This window comes from Pristiophorus japonicus, chromosome 19 (genome assembly GCF_044704955.1).
Source record: "Pristiophorus japonicus isolate sPriJap1 chromosome 19, sPriJap1.hap1, whole genome shotgun sequence".
Lineage (NCBI taxonomy): Eukaryota > Metazoa > Chordata > Chondrichthyes > Pristiophoridae > Pristiophorus > Pristiophorus japonicus.
In genome coordinates this window covers 86,602,443-86,620,696 of record NC_091995.1, presented here as the reverse complement: position 1 = coordinate 86,620,696, position 18,254 = coordinate 86,602,443, and the positions used below count along the sequence as shown (strand labels likewise).

Sequence of the window (18,254 nt, the reverse complement as noted above, 5' to 3'; positions counted from 1 at the left end):
TCACGGCCTAACTTAAGCTAGAGAGCTCGTGGAAACCATGTAACTAACGTTATGTTTAAGAGATGCTCTTTTCTCGAAGACTCCATAATGCGTCACAAATAAATAAGCGATCTGATATGTTTTAGCATTGCTTCATGAAACGCAAAAGGTTAGTATGCAGGTACAGCAAGTGATCAGGAAGGCCAATGGTATCTTGGCCTTTATTGCAAAGGGGACGGAGTATAAAAGCAGGGAAGTCTTACTACAGTTATACAGGGTATTGGTGAGGCCATGCCTGGAATACTGCGTGCAGTTTTGGTTTCCATATTTACGAAAGGGTATACTTGCTTTGGAGGCAGTTCAGAGAAGGTTCACTCGGTTGATTCCGGAGATGAGGGGGTTGACTTATGAGGAAAGGTTGAGTGGGTTGGGCCTCTACTCATTGGAATTCAGAAGAATGAGGGGTGATCTTATCGAAACGTATAAGATTATGGGGGGGCTTGACAAGGTGGATGCAGAGAGGATGTTTCCGCTGATGGGGGAGACTAGAACTAGGGGGCATGATCTTAGAATAAGGTGCTGCCCATTTAAACCTGAGATGAGAAGAAATTTCTTCTCTCAGAGGGTTGTAAATATGTGGAATTCGCTCCCTCAGAGAGCTGTGGAAGCTGGGACATTGAATAAATTTAAGACAGAAATAGACAGTTTCTTAAACGATAAGGGGATAAGGGGTTATGGGGAGTGGGCGGGGAAGTGGAGCTGAGCCCATGATCAGATCAGCCATGATCGTATTAAATGGCGGAGCACACTCGAGGGGCAGTATGGCCTACTCCTGCTCCTATTTTTTATGTTCTTATGTTCTTATGTTCAAACCTCGCTTATTTTGGTTTCGTATCTCGGATCAGTCTCATTGGCGACTCCCATCTCCCAAACCTTTGAGAGTGTGTATCCTAGCCTCGGGATCCAGGGAAGCTTTCAGTAACAGGTTAACCAGGGAGGTGAACAGTGATTTGCTGATTGCTTTCAGCTATTGCACTATCTTATGCCTCCATAATGGAAAGAAAGAAACACTTGCATTTATATAGCGCCTTTCACGACCTCAGGATGTCCCAAAGCACTTTGCAGCCAATTTGCGCACAGCAAGCTCCCACAAACATCAAGGTGGGGGTGAGCAGATAATCTGTTTTACTGCTGTTGATTGAGGGATAAATATTAGACCAGGGCACCGGGGCTACTGAAAGGGATGAGGAAGTGTTTCCCTCGGGAGGTCACAGTCAGTGCAACATTAACACACAGCACGGTGCATGAGCCTCCGAGTTTGCCGCGGCAGACAGACATATAGCAGTGCAGCTCGAAAACAAGTGATTTTGAAAACTTTAATGGGTGCATTACTATGCTGCGCCTTTAAGACTCGGCTTTTCCAGGGAGCTGATTCGGAGTTCTGCGCATGCGCAATGAGCCCGTAAAATGTATCGACCAAACTTTGGTTATCGCCCGCCCCCCCCTGAGCTCTGGTGTGCAACGGCTGATTTATCGCCCCCGTCAGCTCTTTGACCGAATTGGATGAATTTCTGGGCGCGAGGTGCAACCTTTTTCAAGGCGCTAAAAGTACCGCTCCGCCCGGATTAACGCCGCAACAGAGGCCCGGTCAAATTTCTCCCACACTGATTTGCCATCACTTGTCCTCGGCCTCTCTCGGCTGTGGAAGGAGGTGTGGAAGGGGAGGGATCCCACTTGCGATCGCTCACCAGCGGACTTCACTGGGCAGCGTGGGTGTGTGGACATCCCATGAGGGCAGGATGAGGCTTGACATTTTATTTTTTACTTATTCGTTCACGGGATGTGGGTGTCGCTGGCAAGGCCGGCATTTATTGCCCATCCCTAGTTGCCCCTTGGGAAGGTGGTGGTGGCGAGCCGCCTTCTTGAACCGCTGCAGTCCCGTGTGGTGAAGGTGCTCCCACACAGTGCTGACTTTGCCGTACGGTTTGGTACAACTGAATGTCTCACTGGGCCATTTCAGAGGGGCAGTTAAGAGTCAACCACGTTGCTGTGTGTCTGGAGTCACATATTGGCCAGACCGGGTAAGGGCGGCAGATTTCCTTCCCTAAAGGGACATTAGTGAACCAGATGGGTTTTTATGACAATCCGGTGGTTTCATGGTCACCACTACTGATACTAGCTTTTTAAATTCCAGATTTATTTAATTAACTGAATTTAAATTCCCCAGCTGCCGTGGTGGGATTTGAACTCATGTCTCTGGATCATTAGTCCAGGCCTGGGGATTACTGGCCCAGTGACAAAACCACTATACTACCGTACCCCTGTCAGTGATCCTTCCCCCATAGCCGGAGAGCCTGCTCTCCGAGACTTGCTGCTTTGACCTTTCCTTTTGTCATGAGCGCGAGGCCAGACTGCCATCTCCCCAGGGAAAGACGGGAGTGGCAGGGAAAAAAATGGGAAGTTTATCGGAAATAATAAGAAAAAAGAGAAAGTCGTGCATTTATATAGCGCCTTTCACAACCTCAGGACGTCGCAAAGCCCTTTACAGCCAATGAAGTACTTTTGGGGTGTAGTCACTGTTGTAATGTGGGAAACACGGCAGCCAACTTACGCACAGCAAGCTCCCACAAACAGCAGTGTGACAATGATCAGATGCGGCTTGACGGTGTCCCTCTCCATCAGATACCCTGCCCTCCGACTCTCGCAGTTTTGACCTTTCTTTGCGTATTAACCTTTTTTTAAAATCTGTTTTCAGTGATGTTGGTTGAGGAATAAATATTAGGCAGGACACCAGAGAGAATGCCCCTGCTCTTTTTCAAAATAGAGTTGTGGGATCATTTAGGTCCACCTGAGAGAGCAGACGGGGCCTCGGTTTTATCATCCCCTGTGAAAGGCAGCACCTCCGACAGTGCGGCACTCCCTCAGCACTGCGCTGGGAGTACCAGCCTGGATTTTTGTGTTCAAGTCCCTGGAGTGGGACTCGAACCCACAACCTTCTGACTCCGAGGTTGAGAGTGTTACCCATTGAGCCATGTCAGACACCTTACAATTTAAATTAAAGGCCTACACCTCAAATAGTCATCTCTATTCCGATGTGGATGGCTCTTCCATGAGTTGCTGGCATTTTCTGTTTTAATTTTAGATTTCCAGAATTCACAGCTTTCTGCACTTCAATCTCCTGAGAACCATTAGTGCTTTATAGTTAGATTACCCGAGCGAATTCAGTATTTTAATCTAATGCCAAGAGAGCTAAATTAATCCTGGCAATGTGTTCCTTTACCTCACCTCTGCCAATCAGATATTAACAGCTTTACTTCCCAAACAGTGCCTTAACTGCGAGAGCTTAATATGTCCAACATGTCCTTGGCATTAAGCTAGGTTTGCCTTGGGCCAACCAGGATGCCTCTGTATATTTACATACAGAAAGGGTGCTGGTGTCCTCAAAGGCTTCTTTGTCGTAAGCCTGTTCACAAACCGGAGGAACCTCGTCCAGGGGAGCTAATCCTTTCCACAGCCAATTTTCCCAGGTATGCCCGAGTCTGTGTTCTTTCAAATATTGACTTATTCCTCCCCGCCCCCCCCTCCCCCCCACCCATATTGCCCTTTGCGCAGGCTGCTCCTTCCACAATGCTTTCTTCTTTCACTCGCTTTCAGGAGGGCCTAATTGCCCCACCACAACCGATGCTGACTCAACAAGTAGCGTTCCTTCGGCTCGAGGGCGGGTCCAAGGTGGGTGCAGAGGTGTGGAGGAACTCCTTCACGGCAAGTGAGCCAAAGGTGGGCAGAGGAAACTCTCATGTATGTACATGCTGCTTCTGGCCACCAGATGGTGTCATTGTCGGAGGCCATTGAGCAGCACGCACATGGTGCTGCTCTGGTATAAAAGGCCAGCCATTTTGTGAGTCAGACACTTTGGGTCTAAATAAAGCAGAAACAAGGTTGTACCTTGTTCAGTTAAACAGTACTCAGTTTGTACATTTGGCGACGAGAATACAAGAACCTTTGTTTGCAAAATGAGCACAATTGAATTTTTAGAGCGATTCGTGGAGGGAGAAGATTGGGCAGACTTTGTGAGCCGATTGAACCAGTACTTCGTGGCCAACAAAATGAAGGGGGTTGACGATGAAGATCGGCGCGGGGCCGTGTTCCTCACTGTGTGCGGTTCAAAGATCTACAGTCTGATAAAGAATCTACTTATGCCTAGTGATCCAACAGAGAAAACGTACGAGGAGTTGTGTACTTAGTACGGGAGCACCTCAAGCCAGACAACGGCATCATCATCTCGAGATATAGGTTTTATACACACCTTCGATCGGAGGGCCAGAATTCGTTGCCGACCTGAGAGGTCTAGCGGGACCATGCCAGTTCGGGACAGTGTTGGCAGATATGCTTCTTTGTTATCGGTATCAACCACGAGGTGATTCTGCACAAACTTCTGGCAGTGGAAGAGTTGGATTTAAAAAGGACCATCCAGATCACTCAACCATGTATGACGACAGACAGGAGTTTAAAGCAAATATCGGTGAAGAACCGAACCTCGGCAAGTACTGTAACTGCGATTGATTCGGTGTTCGGCAGAGCGGCACATGGCAGGGCCTATCCGGCTGCGTTCGCGAAACCTGTGGCTGCCCAAAGTCCGCCAGCGGGAATGTATCCGACTTCTCCGTGTTGGGGTTGTGGGGGAAATCACCGGCACCAGCAGTGCCGATTTAAGCAATATAGTTGCAAAGGCTGCCTGAGAGTGGGGCATCTCCAGCGCAAGTGTCCGCAGATGAGCAAGCGTGCTGCGACACACCACGTGGAGGATGAGAGTCAGACTAGCCCGGATCCGGATACGCAATCCGAGGTGCCAGAGGAGGAAGTGTATGGACTGTACTCTTTCATAACCAAGAGTAAACCAATTTTGATTAATGTGAAGTTTAACGGGATACGGGTATCGATGGAACTGGACACAGGGGCGAGAGGGCATTTAATAAGCTGTGAGATACTAAGACTGCGAGGCCCAGGCTGAGCCCTGTTAATGCCAAGCTGCGCACGTACACCAAAGAACTGATAAAGGTGATTGGCAGTGCACAAAGTAATGTGTCGTATAACGGTGCGGTTCACGAGATACCGCTGTGGATTGTTCCAGGCAATGTCCCAACACTGCTCAGCAGGAGCTGGTTGGAGAAAATCAGATGCGACTGGAACGACATAAAGGCGTTGTCGTCAGAGGAAGATACATGTGTCCAAGTATTGAGCAAGTTCCCCTCGCTGTTCGAACCGGGTATCGGCAACTTCACGGGAGCCATGGTGCAGATCCACGTGGATTCAGATGCAAGACCCGTCCATCATAAAGCTCGGGCAGTGCCGTATATGATGAGGGAGAAGGTCGAAATTGAACTGGACAGACTCCAGCGTGAAGGGATCATATCACCAGTCGAGTTTAATGAATGGGCCAGCCCCATTGTTCCTGTGCTGAAAAGTGATGGCACATGTCAGAGTCTGTGGAGACTACAAGGCTACGATCAACAGGGTTTCAAAACAAGATCAGTACCAGTTACCAAAAGCTGATGACTTGTTTGCGACGCTAGCCGGAGGGAAGTTGTTCATAAAACTGGACATGACATTGGCCTATATGACGCAGGAGTTGGTCGAGACGTTGCACAAGGGACTGTTTATTTACCACAGGTGCCCGTTTGGAATTCGCTCGGCTGCAGCAATATTCCAGAGGAATATGGAAAGTCTACTGAAGTCCGTTCCCAGAACCGTCATGTTCCAAGATGACATTCTGATCACCGATCGTGACTCCAAGGAACATCTGAACAACCTGGAAGAGGTTCTACTGCATTTGGACAGAGTGGGACTCAGACTTAAATGCTCGAAGTGCGTCTTCATGGTACCGGAGGTCGAATTCCTCGGGAGGAAAATCGCCGCTGATGGCATCTGACCTACTGACGTGAAAACCAAAGCCATCAAGAATGCACCCAAGCCGTAGAACGTGACAGAGCTGCGTTCGTTCCTGTGTCTACTCAACTACTTTGGTAACTTCCGACCTAAATTGAGCACCTTACTTAAACCACTGCATATGCTATTGAGAAAAGGCAACAACTGGGTGTGGGGCGTATTGCAAGACAGAGCTTTCGAGAAAGCCACCAATCTGCTTTGCTCGAACAAGCCGCTGGTACATTATGACCCATGTAAACTGTTATATATGTAAACTTGTACAGTCATCAGAGGGCTCATCCACTGGAGTCCCAAGTGATCCCACAATCCCTTGGGAGCACAGGTACTTAAGGAGGCCTCACAGGCTGGAGAGGCACTCTAGAGACCTGCAATAAAAAAATCACTCAGGTCACACTTTATTTTGAGCTCACAGTATCCAGTCAGACTCTTTATTCATACATAACAACTGACGACGAGATACAGTTGACGAACCCAACGATGCAGAGAACAGTGGGCATCCTGGAGAAATTCTCGGAGGGAGATTATTGGGAAACCTTCATGGAGCGACTCGACCAATATTTCATGGCCAACGAGCTGGAAGGAGAAGCGAACGCTGCCAAGCGAAGAGCGATTATCCTCATTGTCTGCGGGGCACCAACGTATGGCCTCATGAAAAATCTGCTTTCTCCAGCGAAATCCACAGGGAAATCGTATGATGATTTGTGCACACTGGTCCGGGAGCATCTGAACCCGAAGGAAAGCGTTCTGATGGCGAGATACCGGTTCTACACCTACAAAAGGTCTGAAGGCCAGGAAGTGGCGAGTTATGTCGCCGAGCTAAGACGCCTTGCAGGACATTGTGAATTTGAAGGACATTTGGAGCACATGCTCAGAGACATTTTTGTACTTGGCATTGGCCACGAAGTGACATTTTGTAAACTTTTGACTGTAGAGACCCCAACCTTGAGCAAGGCCACAGCGATAGCCCAGGTGTTTATTGCCACCAGTGACAATACCAAGCAAATCTCTCAGCACACGAGTGCTGCTACAAGCACTGTGAATAAAGTGATGTTCTTTTCAAATCGCAACGTACGGGGCAGGCCCCCCCATGCCTGCAGCTACACGTCCGCAAATGTCTCAGAGTCCACCATCAAGGGTGATGAATGCAAGGTGTAAGGGGTGGTTTCCAGGGGGTCAGCTTTCCTTTCTGACCTTATATGAGGGTTTCGAATCACTCCCACACTCTTGGTTCTAGACTCTAGAATTATGAAGGGACTGTGACAGACTTGGACAAACAATCGGTTTCAAGGTAGGAAGCAGGTATGGCTTTATTGTGTTTAAAAAGAAGTAAAAAACCTTTAATAACACACAGAATAGTGATACCAATACACACTGAGGGGTACAACGCATTGAATAAAATGTCAAAATACAGCCTGTGGGGAAAAGAATACAGCTTAAACACTAAATGGGGTAAAGAGGAGAATGCAGATACATTTACACAAGTTATCCCAGCCTTCCCCTCCCAATTCCCCTAACTAACTAAGTTATAGCTCTGGGGGTTCAGGGGCTATGCTCACCAATCCCTTCTGACAGTTGCCGGTGAATCGCGCTTTCAGGGTTCGCTGCACTTGGCCTTCTAGGCGAGCCGTACCCCGGACAGAGGAGAGGACTTCGGACTGCGTAGTTTTCAGTTGGGGTGAGTCTGCTGATCCGGTAAGTCGCGTTTTGGATGTATGGGATAAGTACCCACTTTCTTTGGCTAGGAATAGTTTTAGTTAGTCCTTTTAGGTAATTTCTCACCCATTGATCATTCAGAAGTAGATTGTAGAGTGGAAATAAATGTCGATTCTTCGGTTTTTGCTGAGTTGGTTTCGGTTGGTCGTTTCGCTGGTTGTGGTGGCCCGGGTTGTCAATTTGGTTGCTGACAACCTTCCGTTTTGTGGGCCTCTTGCTGTCGGCATGCTCGGTCGGTCCTTGAGGGTTTCTTGTAGTTTTCTCCACTACTCCATTTCTTCACTCCCCACCTCCTGCTGCTTTTCTTCCCTTGTAAAACTGGGAATAGATATACCCCAAGAAGGCTTCCTTATCTCCCACCACATCTTGCCCAACTCTTTGTTTCAAGGGAGCTGCTCATTAATTTTGAGCTCTCTTCTTTGTCAGAATTTGGCGGGCTCGTTCAGCAGTAATTTGATTATGATGTGGTAATGTGGAAAATCACTGGTTGGCATTGTTGAAGCAGTGTTTAAACTCTTGGGCTGGGCCCGTGATTTCTATAGGTCTATTTGCACATGCATGCCAATAATGGTCTCCGGTGATTAGCTTGATAGCTCTTGATGTGTTTATGTCCTAGGGAGCGAATTTTTAAGCCTCACAGTTCTTGTTAGTTATCGATTGACTCATTCTCCCAGACAAATTGAATTAGCCCCAATACCCAATTCCTGAGTGAAGTCCCACCCTCTGTTCTGGCAGTCTGTTCCAATATGTTCCTTTAGAGATCTTAAACTTGTAAAGCTCTTAGGTATCTCCCTCAGAGTTTTTCCTAGGATACCAAAATGTTCATCGAGTTCCAAATTAAATTCCCTTTCCTATGAGTCCAAACACGGAGGGGTGGGGGGGGGGGGGGGCGGTCTCCATGAATGCATCCCCTTTTATCCATTTCAGGCCTCGTCTACCCTTTAAACTCATTTGTGTCCCGAAGTTTTTTCTTCCATTTTAAAAGTCCAAAAAGGGATTCTTCTCCTCTGCAGGGGAAAAGTACAAGGAATCTTTGCGAAATATTGGTAAATTCTACAAAGGCCATTAACACCTTGTTGGCGCTGTGGGGGTGATCATCGTTTCCATTCATGCTGCTTCAAAGGGTACGTTTGCAAGGGCTATGGAACAATGGGACACTTCCAACATATGTGCAGGTGAGCTGCAAACCCTGTTAATCCTGCAAACCACCATGTTGCAGAGGAGGACAGATTGACGGTGGATCACGATGAACCGAGGAGGCAGAGGTACATGGGGTGCACACATTTACGACAAAGTGTCCCCTGATAATGCTGAAGGTTGAATTAAATGGACTCCCGGTGTCAATGGAGCTGGACATGGGCACAAGCCAGTCCATTCTGAGCAAAAAGACTTTAGAAAAATTGTGGTGCAGCAAGGCCTCAAGGCCAATCTTGACTCCCATTCGCACGAAACTGAGAACTTACACAAAGGAACTGATTCCCGTAATTGGCAGTGCTACTGTAAAGGTCTCCTACGATGGAGCGATGCACAAGTTACCAGGCGATGGTCCCACGCTGCTCGGCAGGAGCTGGCTGGGAAAGATACGCTGAAACTGGGATGACGTCCGAGCGCTCTCATCCGCTGACGACACTTCGTGTGCCCAGGTCTTAAACAAGTTCCCTTCGCTGTTCAAACCAGGCATCGGGAAGTTCCAAGGAACAAAAGTGCAGATCCAACTAATTCCGGGGGCGTGACCCATCCATCACAAGGCGAGAACAGTACCGTACATGATGAGAGAAAGGGTAGAGATCGAGCAAGACCGGCTGCAACGAGAGGGCATCATTTCGCCGATCGAATTCAATGAGTGGGCCAGTCCGATTGTTCTAGTCCTCAAGGGAGATGGCACCGTCAGAATCTGTGGTGATTACAAAGTAACTATCAATCGTTTCTCCCTGCAGGTTCAATACCCACTACCAAAAGGTGATGATCTTTTCGCTACGCTGGTGGGAGGAAAGACGTTCACAAAACTGAACATGACACAGGAGCTGGAGGAATCATCTAAGGGCCTCACCTGCATCAACACGCACAAAGGTCTCTTCATTTATAGCAGATGCCCGTTTGGAATTCGATCAGCCGCGGTGATATTCCTGAGAAACATGGAAAGCTTACTGAAGTCGGTCCCGCACACAGTGGTCTTCCAGGACGACATCTTGGTTACAGGTCGGGACATAGTTGAGCATCTGCAGAACCTGGAGGAGGTTCTTAGTCGACTCAACCGCGTGGGGCTCAGGTTAAAACGCTCGAAGTGCGTTTTACTGGCACCTGAAGTGGAGTTCCTGGGAATAAGAATCATGGCGGACGGCATCAGGCCCACCGATTCGAAGACGGAGGCAATTGAGAACGCACCGAGGCCACAGAACATGACGGAGCAGCGGTCGTTTCTGGAACTCCTGAACTACTTTGGTAACTTCTTACCGGGTCTCAACACACTGTTAGAACCACTGCATGTCTTACTGCGTAAAGGAGACGAATGGGTATGGGGCAAAAGCCAAGAAAATGCCTTTGTAATAGCTAGAAAATTGTTATGCTCAAACAAATTGATCCATGCAAGCGTTTGGTACTAGCATGTGATGTATCGTAATATGGTGTCGGGTGTGTATTGCAACAAGCTAATGAATCTGGGAAATTGCAACCGGTTGCTTATGTATCCAGAAGTCTGTCGAAGGCTGAGAGAGCCTACAGCTTCTTGAAAAAGAAGCATTAGCGTGTGTCTATGGGGTAAAGAAAATGCATCAATATCTATTTAGGCTAAAATTTGAATTGGAAGCGGACCATAAGCCACTAATATCTCTGTTTTCTGAGAGTAAGGGGATAAATACGAATGCATCGGCCCACATCCAGAGATGGGCGCTCATGTTGTCCGCATACAACTACGCCATCCGCCACAGGCCAGCCACAGAAAACTGTGCCGATGTTCTCAGTAGGCTGCCATTGGCCATCACAGAGGTGGAAATGGCGCAGCCCGCAGATTTAGTCATGGTTATGGAAGCATTTGAGAGTGAGCAATCACCCGTCACAGCCCGACAGATTAGAACCTGGACAAGCCAGGACCCCTTACTGTCCCTAGTAAAAATTTGTGTGCTTCACGGGAGCTGGTCCAGTGTCCCAGTAGAAATGCAGGAAGAGATAAAGCTGTACCAGCAGTGCAAAGATGAAATGTCTATACATACATACTGCCTTCTGTACAGCAATCGGGTAGTGGTCCCCAAGAAGGGCAGAAACACTTTCATCAGTGACCTCCACAGTACCCACCCAGGCATCGTAATGATGAAAGCGATAGCCAGATCCCACGTGTGGTGGTCCGGTATCGATGCGGATTTAGAGTCCTGCGTTCACAGATGTAATACATGCTCGCAGTTAAGCAATGCACCCAAGGAGGTGCCACTAAGTTTATGGTCTTGACCCTCCAAACTGTGGTCCAGGGTCCATGTTGACTATGCAGGCCCGTTTTTTTGGATAAAATGTTCCTTGTGGTTGTAGATGCGTACTCCAAATGGATTGAATGTGAGATAATGTTGGCAAGCACGTCCGCTGCCACCACTGAAAGCCTGCGGGCCATGTTTGCCACGCACGGACTACCTGATGTCCTTGTGAGCGACAATGGGCCATGTTTTACCAGTGTCGAGTTCAAAGAGTTCATGACCCGTAACGGGATCAGACATGTTACATCTGCCCCTTTTAAACCAGCATCCAATGGTCAGGCAGAGAGAGCAGTGCAGACTTGAAGAGGGTAACTGAAGGCTCACTGCAGACTCCCTATTCCGAGTCCTGCTTAGCTACCGCACGAGACCCCACTCGCTCACTGGGATCCCACCTGCTGAACTGCTCATGAAAAGGGCACTTATGACAAGGCTCTCGTTAGTCCACCCTGATCTACATGAACAGGTAGAGAGCAGGCAGCTTCAACAAAGTACATATCATGATAGCGCTAATGTGTCACACGAGATTGAAATCAATGATCCTGTATTTGTATTGAATTATGGACAAGGTCCCAAGTGGCTTCCCGGCACTATTGTGGCCAAAGAAGGGAACAGGGTGTTTCGGGTCACACATTCAAATGGACTCATTCACCGGAAACATTTGGAGCAAACCAAACTCAGATTCACGGACTATCCTGAACAACCCACCTTGGACCCTACCTCTTTGACCCCCACAACATACACACCAGTGGCAACCGGCACCACGGTTGGCCATGAAGCAGAACCCACCATCCACAGCAGCCCAGCAGAACTCACCACACCAGGCAGCCCAGCAAGGCCAGCTGCACAGCAGCCCAGCGAGGGCCCAGCAAATGATTCACCAAAACCAGCATTTGCACCGAGACAATCAACCAGGGAAAGAAAGGCCCCAGATCGACTCACGTTGTAAATAATTACACTGTTGACTTTGGGGGGTAGTGTTGTTATGAATGTAAACTTGTATATACCTTGTACAGCCACCAGAGGGCTCATTCCCTGGAGTCCCAAGGGATCCCACAATCCCTTGGGAGCACAGGTACTTAAGGAGGCCTCACAGATTGGAGAGGCACTCTGGAGACCTGCAATAAAAGACTACGGTCACACTTTACTTTGAGCTCACAGTACCCAGTCAGACTCTTTATTCATATATAACATAAACATTTAGTTTTGGTCTGTGACGCATCGTCATATGGAATTGTTGCGTGTTACAACAAGCCAATGAGTCGGGGAAACAGCAACCTGTCGCGTGTGCATCCAAAAGTTTGTCTAAAGCAGAAAGAGCCTATGGTATGGTAGAAAAAGAAGCTTTAGCGTGTGTGTATGGTGTTAAAAAGATGCATCAATACCTGTTCAGTCTGTGGTTTGAATTAGGGACCGATCACAAGCTGCTCATTTTGTTGTTTTCCGAGAGCAAAGGTATAAATACCAACGCTTCATCCCGCATCCAAAGGTGGGCGCTGACATTATCTAGCTTTGATTATATCATTCACCCCAGACCTGGCACAGAGAATTGTGCCGATGCTTTGAGCCGGTTGCCGTTGCCCACACCGGAGGTGGAAACGCCACAACCGGCAGATTTAATGTTAATCATGGATGCTTTCGAGAGTGAAGGTACCCCTGTCACGGCTCAACAAGTTAAGACCTGGACCAGCCAGGACCCAATATTATCGGTGGTAAAGGGTTGCATCCTCAAAGGGGATTGGTCTGCCATACCTAAGCAAATGTGCGAGGAGGCCAAACCGTACATTCGTCGCTAGGGTGAACTGTCTATTCAAGCAGATTGCATATCCTGGGGCAATCGAGTTGTAATGCCTAAGAAAGGGAGAGAGAAGTTTATGCGTGAGTTATGCAGCACACATCCTGGTATAATGATGATGAAGGTCATCGCCAGGTCCCCACGAATGGTGGATAGGAATTGATTCTGAGCTGGAAGCATGCATGCATCAGTGCAACACCTGCATGCAGCTCAGCAAAGCACCAGAGGAATCGTCGCTGAATCTGTGGTCATGGCCATCCAAACCTTGGTCCAGGATCCATGTAGATTTTGCAGATCCCTTCCTGGGCAAGATGTTTTTAGTGGTGGTAGATGCTTATTTGAAGTGGATAGAATGCATAATCATGTCATCCAGTACGTCCACAGCAAACACAGAGAATCTCAATGTCATGTTCACGACACATAGTCTGCCTGACATCGTGGTGAGCGACAATGGGTCGTGCTTCACCAGTCAGGAGTTTCAGGAGTTTGTAAAACTTAACGGCATAAAACATGTAAGGTCAGCACCATTCAAGCCTGCGTCCAAAGGGCAAGCAGAACGTACAGTACAAATTATCAAGCAAAGCATGAGGAGAGTAACCCAAGGGTCACTGCAGACCCGCTTGTCTTGCATACTGCTGAGTTACAGGACAAGACCTCACACACTCACAGGGGTCTCGCCTGCTGAACTCATGATGAAAATAGGTCTTAAGACCAAGTTATCTCTTGTACACCCGGATTTAAGTAATCATGTTGAATACAGAAGACAGAGTCAACAAGGATACCACGATCGCGCAACTGTGTCACGCGAGATTTCTGTTAATGATCCTGTATATGTGTTGAATTATAGTCAGGGTCTCAAATGGATCGCTGGTACAGTCATGGCCAAGGAGGGCAACAGAGTATTTGTTATTAAGCTCAAGAATGGGCAAACTTGCAGGAAATACATGGATCAAACAAAGCTGAGGCACACAGGCGAGCCAGAGCAGTCGGACAAAGAAACCATCGACGACCAACCAACCTACCAGCAGCCTTCAGTGGACTCAAGGGTCATCAGTGAACCCGGAATTTCCAACACGGACTTGTTCAATAAAAATAGACTTGCAATTCCTGACATGGCCACTGCCACCCCCAACAAGTCAGCCGTCCAGCCACCAGCCACAACAGACTCTAAACATTCACCCAAGGCCGGAATCGAACTGAGACGGTCAACCTGGGAGCGTAAAGCACCGGACCGCCTCAACCTGTGAAAGACTCGTGATAAGATCTCAGAGGAGGGTATTGTCATATATGTACATGCTGTTTGTGGCCACCAGATGGTGTCATTCTTGGAGGCCACTGAGCAGCACGCACATGGTGCTGCCCGAGTATAAAAGGCCAGAAATTTTGAGAGTCAGGCACTTTGGGCCGAAATAAAGCAGAAGCAAGGTTGTACCTTGTTCAGTTAAACAGTACTCAGTTTGTACCTTTATTGCATACTTAACAGAAACATTTCAAGGACACCTTCAAAACCTCTCTGATAAAGTGCAACATTCCCACTGACACCTGGGAGTCCCTGGCCAAAGACCGCCCTAAGTGGAGGAAGTGCATCCGGGAGGGCGCTGAGCACCTCGAGTCTTGTCGCTGAGAGCATGCAGAAACCAAGCGGAAGGAGCGTGCGGCAAACCAGTCCCACCCACCCCTTCCCCCAACGACTATCTGTCCCACCTGTGACAGGGACTGTGGTTCTCGTATTGGACTGTTCATCCACCTAAGGACTCATTTTTAGAGTGGAAACAAGTCTTCCTCGATTCTGAGGGACTGCCTATGGTGATGATGATGAGGAGGAGCGAGTTCAACAACCTCCCCCCTTCTCCCCACCCAACCCTTTCCCTCAGCTGTGGCTCAGTGGGCAGAACACTCGCCTCTGAGTCAAAAGGTCGTAGGTTCAAATCCCATCCCAGGGACTTGAGCACAAAATCTAGGCTGACGCTCCCAGTGCAGTGCTGAGGGAGCGCCGCACTGTCGGAGGTGCCGTCTTTCGGCTGAGACGTTAAAACCGAGGCCCCGTCTGCCCTCTCAGGTGGACATTAAAGATCCCATGGGTGCTATTTCGAAGAAGAGCAAGGGGGAGTTCTCCCCGGTGTCCTGCCCAATATTTATCCCTCAATCAATCTGGGCATTATCACGTTGCTGTGTGTGGGAGCATGCTGTCCGCAAGTTGGCTGCCGCGTTTCCCACATTGCAACAGTGACTACGCTTCAAAAGTACTTCATTGGCTGTAGAGCGCTTTGAGACGTGTGGTGGTCGTGAAAGGCGCTATATAAATGCAGGCCTTTCTTTTTCCTCTCCAGATCAAGCATCACACTCCAGAACCAGACTTTCCGATACGCCCAACGGATCACAAGCGGTTGCTCGGCAGACGGTCGTGAACAGGCTGGGCGTGCCGCGGAGGGGTGCTGAGAGAGCTGGGACTGTTTTGGGACAAGCACAGCAGGTCAGTCAGCTTGTGCGGAGAGAGCAGGGCAAGCTAAGCTCAGGGTGCACCCTTCTTCAAAACTGAAAAGAAATTAGAGGCGGAAAGGCAGAAAGAAAGACTTGTATTCATATAGCGCCTTTCACGACCACCAGACATCTCACTTTACAGCCAATGAAGTGTTTTCTTTTGAAGTGTAGTCACTGTTGTAATGTGGGAAACGCAGTCAGCAACTTGCACACAGCAAGCTCCCACAAACAGCAATGTGATAATGACCCAGATAATGTTGATTGAGGGATAAATATTGGCCAGGACATCAGGGAGAACTTCCCTGCTCTTCTTCGAAATAGTGCCATGGGATCTTTTACAACCTACTGAGAGAGCAGACAGGGCCTTGGTCTAATGTCTTATCCGACAGACAGCACCTCCGACAGTGCAGCACTCCCTCAGCACTGCCCCTCCGACAGTGCAGCACTCCCTCAGCACTGCACTCCCTCAGCACTGCACTGGGAGTGTCAGCCTAGATTTCTGTGCTCAAGTCCCTGGGGTGGGATTATGAACCCACAACCTTCTGACTCAGAGGCGAGAGTGCTGCCCACTGAGCCACAGCTGGCACACAGCAGAAGGGAGTGTGTGGAAAAGAAAAACAGGCAAAGCCAGAGAGGAGCATTGAGTGGGGAGATGGTAATTGGTAACGGGCTGCTCAACTACAGGAGGCAAACAGTCTGCTCAAAATAAATATTCTCTGCATTATTTTGATCTTTAGGTGTCTCCCTTCCCACAGAAGCTCGTGCCATTCACTGACGGACCTGCCCAGGCCACGGGTGATATATCTGACCGTGTCAAGTGTACGAAGATAAGCAGTCAATCTTCCTCAGTGCCCAGTCCACAACAGTGGTTGCTTCTTTTAAGAAGAACATAAGAACATAAGAAATAGGAGCAGGAGTAGACCATACGGCCCCTCGAGCCTGCTCCGCCATGGCTGATCCGATCATGGACTCAGTTCCACTTCTCCGCCCGCTCCCCATAACCCCTTATCGTTTAAGAAACTGTCTATTTCTGTCTTAACTTTATTCAATGTCCCCTCATAAGCTTCCACAGCTCTCTGAGGCAGCGAATTCCACAGATTTACAGCCCTCAGAGAAGAAATTTCTCCTCATCTCAGTTTTAAATGGGCGGCTCCTTATTCTAAGATCATGCCCTCTAGTTCTAGTCTCCCCCATCAGTGGAAACATCCTCTCTGCATCCACCTTGTCGAGCCCTCTCATAATCTTATACGTTTCGATAAGATCACCTCTCATTCTTCTGAATTCCAATGAGTAGAGGCCCAACCTACTCAACCTTCCCTCATAAGTCAACCCCCTCATCCCCGGAATCAACCTAGTGAACCTTCTCTGAACTGCCTCCAAACTGGTAGATGTCTTCAGTGTAATCATTTCACTAATTGCTTTTGTAAAATCACTCAAATAGGTTCATTTCAATCTCCCCCCCCTCACCCCTCCCCCCTCCCCCCCCCCCCACTTCCCAATTTCTGCCTCATTCTTCTCCGATGGTGAATCGCTCTCCATTCTCCACCATCCACTATGTGTTTGCACACTCCTAATAACGCTGTGCAGCACAATATTCTCAAAATTCACCCATTTACAGTGCCCCCACTAACTCCAGACTCAAAGTCCACCCATTTATACTGCCCCACTAACTCCAAGCTCAAAGACCACCCATTTACAGTGCTCCCGCCCCCCCCCTAACTCCAGGCTCGAAGACCACCTATATAGGGACTATTTGTTCAGGATCTTTTTTTGCATTTGCCCTCGGGATGTGGGCATCGCTGGTAAGGCTGGCACTTATTGCCCGTCCTGAATTGCCCCGAGAAGGTGGTGGGTGGGTTTTCCCTCCCTGGTCCGTGTGCTGAAGGTGCTCCCACAATGGCGACAGGGAGGGAATACGAGGATTCTCACCCAGTGACGATGAAGGAAACAGCGATAAATGTGCGTGACTCGGACAGGAACCTGGAGGTGATGGTGTTCCTGCGGTATTAGGGAGACTCGACTCCCTGATATCGATTCTAAAATCCTGAGAATATAGTCTGCACAGTTCAATAAAAAGAAAAGGAAATTGGAGCATTTTAATTCATGATTCTAAACTAATCTTGGTGACTTTGATTTCTCTCCCCCCCCACCTCCCCACCTCCCAGGGTCAACTTATATATGGAGTAGGCGCATATCTGAGTATATACGGTAACTCTCTCTGAAGAAAGTTCAAGGTTTTCTAAATGAAACTCTTTCTTCACACGTACAGAGGTGTAGTACACACCAGGGATAGGTTCCATTCATTCCAATTTATCCACTTGGAAAGAGGTGAGTGTGTTATACTTTAAATATATATATATATATAAGTCGGAAATTAAACAGGAAGTATAATTTTCGAAAAAAATTCAACAAGCTAGCTGGTAAAATCAACATTGAACCAAGAAGCGGAGACCCAGGTTTGATGACCGGTCTGTGCTGAGCAAACAGGCCTCAGTTCTGGTGGATGTAGGGCTGCAAGAATTCCACTCAGCATTCCCGCATTAGGGAGAGGAAAGGAATACTAAAAAAGGAAGAAAAAAAAATCAACCCGGATTCCTAGTCCTGATTCGCACGAAGATAGGATCAGGCTTTGTGGTGAAACCCCACTTGGTTGAATATGCTAGTTTATGTATGAATCTTTACTCCGCTGAGGGCGTCTCCGTGGAATTTTACCCCAGTTAGGAGTCAATACTTCCAGGGGAGAAGGCAGAATATTGGTAAGTAAAATAAAAATCAATTTAAAGAGGAAATATCTTTAAAGAAAAAATAAAATAGTATTTACAACTCCTATCTCAAACGGTTTCTGCTATTTAGAGCATATGCGATTTGGTTAACTATTTCAC

At 48.2% G+C, this 18,254-nt stretch overlaps 1 protein-coding gene across 1 annotated transcript in view; it reads left to right on the top strand.

Moving 5' to 3' along the window:
• Positions 1-18,254, top strand: part of tmem150b (transmembrane protein 150B) — a 42,634-nt gene continuing 24,380 nt past the window's right edge. Inside the window, exon 1 of the mRNA XM_070862345.1 lies at positions 1-148. Coding sequence (XP_070718446.1) covers positions 135-148 — 14 coding nt within the window. The 5' untranslated portion in view covers positions 1-134. The remainder of the gene's footprint in view (positions 149-18,254) is intronic.